The 2,847-nt window shown below is 32.0% G+C and overlaps 1 protein-coding gene across 1 annotated transcript in view; it reads left to right on the forward strand.

Annotated features, from left to right (window-relative positions):
* The first annotated feature begins 529 nt into the window (after positions 1 to 529).
* Positions 530 to 2,847, forward strand: part of LOC18041839 — a 5,897-nt gene continuing 3,579 nt past the window's right edge. The window contains exons 1-4 of the mRNA XM_006431315.2: positions 530 to 941; positions 1,696 to 1,767; positions 1,842 to 1,966; positions 2,064 to 2,319. Of these exons, the coding sequence (XP_006431378.2) occupies positions 816 to 941; positions 1,696 to 1,767; positions 1,842 to 1,966; positions 2,064 to 2,319 (579 nt within the window). The 5' untranslated portion in view covers positions 530 to 815. The remainder of the gene's footprint in view (positions 942 to 1,695; positions 1,768 to 1,841; positions 1,967 to 2,063; positions 2,320 to 2,847) is intronic.

The raw sequence follows: 2,847 nt of genomic DNA on the forward strand, positions 1-2,847 counted from the left end.
AATAAAAAATTTAAATCTAACCAAAAAATCCTAATATCTAAAAGCAAAATCTTAACAGATGTCCAAAAGCAAAAGAATAAAAAAAAAAAGAAGAAGCATAATCCCATCAAGAAAAACGAGATGGACAGATGACAACTAATTTCTTTTTCAATTTAGAATTTTATTTCATTTTCAATTTATAATTTTATTTTTTCTCTGTAATTTAGAATAATTACTACTAATATAAATAGTTATCTCTTGTAATTTTTGAAGACATCTTTGACTTTAATAATATTTTTAATTTTCAAATTTCTTTGTGAATATTTAAATAGTTAATTATTAGTATTCTACGAAATCATCGTATTTTAATTTCTAAATTTGTGATATTTTTTTAAATCAATATAAATTTAATTTTTTTTATTTCGATATTCTTTAGAATCGAAAATATTTTTAATATTAAAATTCCGCTCCATCGATTACTCGTCTTCCTCCCAAACACAATTAGCCCAGCCCAACATACGAAAGTGAAATCGCCTGCAGTTCCAGTCAATTGAACGTCTTGTCGTTTATGCTAAATGTCGTTTCTAAGTTTCATTTACCAACGACAAAACGATTTATCTTTTACCTGAAAGTCCAAGCATACCGAGCGAGTTGTTTTACCACTGGGACAGTTGTCCCAACGATATCCACAATCCCATTTCATGGCCCGAAGAACAAACCCAACGACATATGAAAGCATCAACCTTTACTGGAGGAGGTCGATTGAAATGATAGAAGCCGAAGAAGTAAATGAAACAGGAATAAGAAGCGGAAGCAAGTAAGCAGAGCAAGTAGCCATGAAAACAGCTACATTACCATTTGGTGGCTTTGGGCATTCTTATTTACCTTCATCTTCATTCAAGATTGTTATTGTAATGGCAAAGAGCAACAAAAAGTCCCGATCCTCTTCTTCTTCTTCTAAGGTTCTTTCCACCTTTTTTTGTTTGAATTCACAATCTTCTCTTGTTTGATGGCAAAGTTGGTCCTTTTTAGTTTTTTTTTTTGGTTTTTAATGAATTGAATTTAGCGTATCATAGACTCTCCTTTAAAGGGTTTGTGTGATGTAGTTCAATAAGTTTTGGATGCTCCGAAGTAGTTAATTTTAGTTATACGTAGTGTTTGTTTAGGTCATATGGGTGTCTTAATTTTTAATTTTTCTTATATATCAACAGTCTTCAGTTGTTGGCTGCTCTTGATGACTGTTTTAGTTTATTTAATATATTCTTATTGAATGATCATAATAATATGTGATGCAAAATTGTTTATCAGGTGGTTTACAATTGTAAGCAAATATATAGAAGCTGAAACTGATCATTATACTTTTAGTGATTGCTGATGCCTGTAGAGGTCGATTTCTGACCCAGAAAGTGCCTTACACGATCATATCAGCCTTGTTAGTGGGAACACAAAATGAGTAAGAGTAAGTATGTGTTCTTGAGGAGCCAAAAATAGGGTGTTATTTTCTGCTTCTCTTAATCAAGTTCTGTAGCAATAGAAAATGGGGATTACAATGCTTGGTTTAAAGGCCTTTTTTTAATTTTGTGGCAAATTAATGTATGTTCCAGAGTAGGAGCAGTGTTTGATCCATAAATTTTTTTCTTTATATTTGTAAATACTTTTATCTCTCTCCTTTTTTTTTTTTTTTCCCTGGCCTCTAACTGGCTTTTCTGCCAATAGGATTCAGAGCCAACACCTCCAAGAATTACATCTAATGTGAAGCAAAATTTGCAGTTCTTGAGATTATGGAAGGTTGGTTTTATATTGACATATCTAAAACCAGCATCAGTTTTTATCTTTCATCTTATTTAACTTTGCCTTTGTAGGAGTTTCAAAGGAGTAAGTCTAGCACGCCTAGGCCTTCAACTAGTTACCGCAGGAAAAAGGTTGAGAAGGAGGAATTGCCAGAAGATACAGAGCTTTACTGTGATCCTACCACAACCCTTTACTAGTAATATACTCTTCACGTTTCTTTTATTTGCCTTGTTTGTTGTTTCATTGATCCCCTCTTAACCTTCTATTAAAGGAATTTTCTCTTTTATTTACAGTACAAACCAGGGTATAGATAATGCTGTTCCTGTCTTACTTGTTGATGGGTATAATGTTTGTGGCTATTGGCCAAAGCTGAAGAAACATTTTATTAAAGGAAGGTTGGATGTTGCTCGTCTGAAGCTAATTGAGGAACTTGTGGAATTTAGTATGATAAGAGGTTTGTATTTTTTATCTCTGTTTTATTCTATAAGAGGCTTCTCTGTATGTTGCAATCGATTATATGTGATGCTGCCTTGCTTGGCTATAACAAAATGATGTATAAAATACCATAATTGACAGATATATTTCTGCTGCTTAACTTGTGATTGGATATACTTTAATAGTAGGTGTCTTCAAGAAGTGATATCTTGAAAATTAAACACTGCTCCCAATGCTTTTTTTTTTCTTTGGAAGGAACTGTTCCCTATGCTTAGTTTCCTACTTTATTAAGTTTTGCTATCAAAGTTTCTTCTTTGGAGGTTATCCCCAAAGATCTATGATTGCTTTAATGTTTCGTAGTAGTCTCAAGTTAAAAGTTAACTGTGTCAAATTGTCAAATAAAGTGTTAGTAGATGAACAAAATGAAGCAAAGACAGATGGATTTTCTAGATTTGACCATATGGTCTTTCTCCTCTTATTTTTCCAACCAGAAATTTAACAGCACTGAAGCCATAAGTTAAAGAAATGTAAAGATTTTTTTTTCAAAAAAAAAAAAAAAAGAAAAGAAAGAAAAAGGTGCAACTATTAGTTTTCATACATGCATGTTGCAACCTTTAAATTATAGGATATGTTGTGACTCAA

This window comes from Citrus clementina, unplaced genomic scaffold, assembly GCF_000493195.1.
Source record: "Citrus clementina cultivar Clemenules unplaced genomic scaffold, Citrus_clementina_v1.0 scaffold_5, whole genome shotgun sequence".
Classification (NCBI taxonomy): Eukaryota; Viridiplantae; Streptophyta; class Magnoliopsida; order Sapindales; family Rutaceae; genus Citrus; species Citrus x clementina.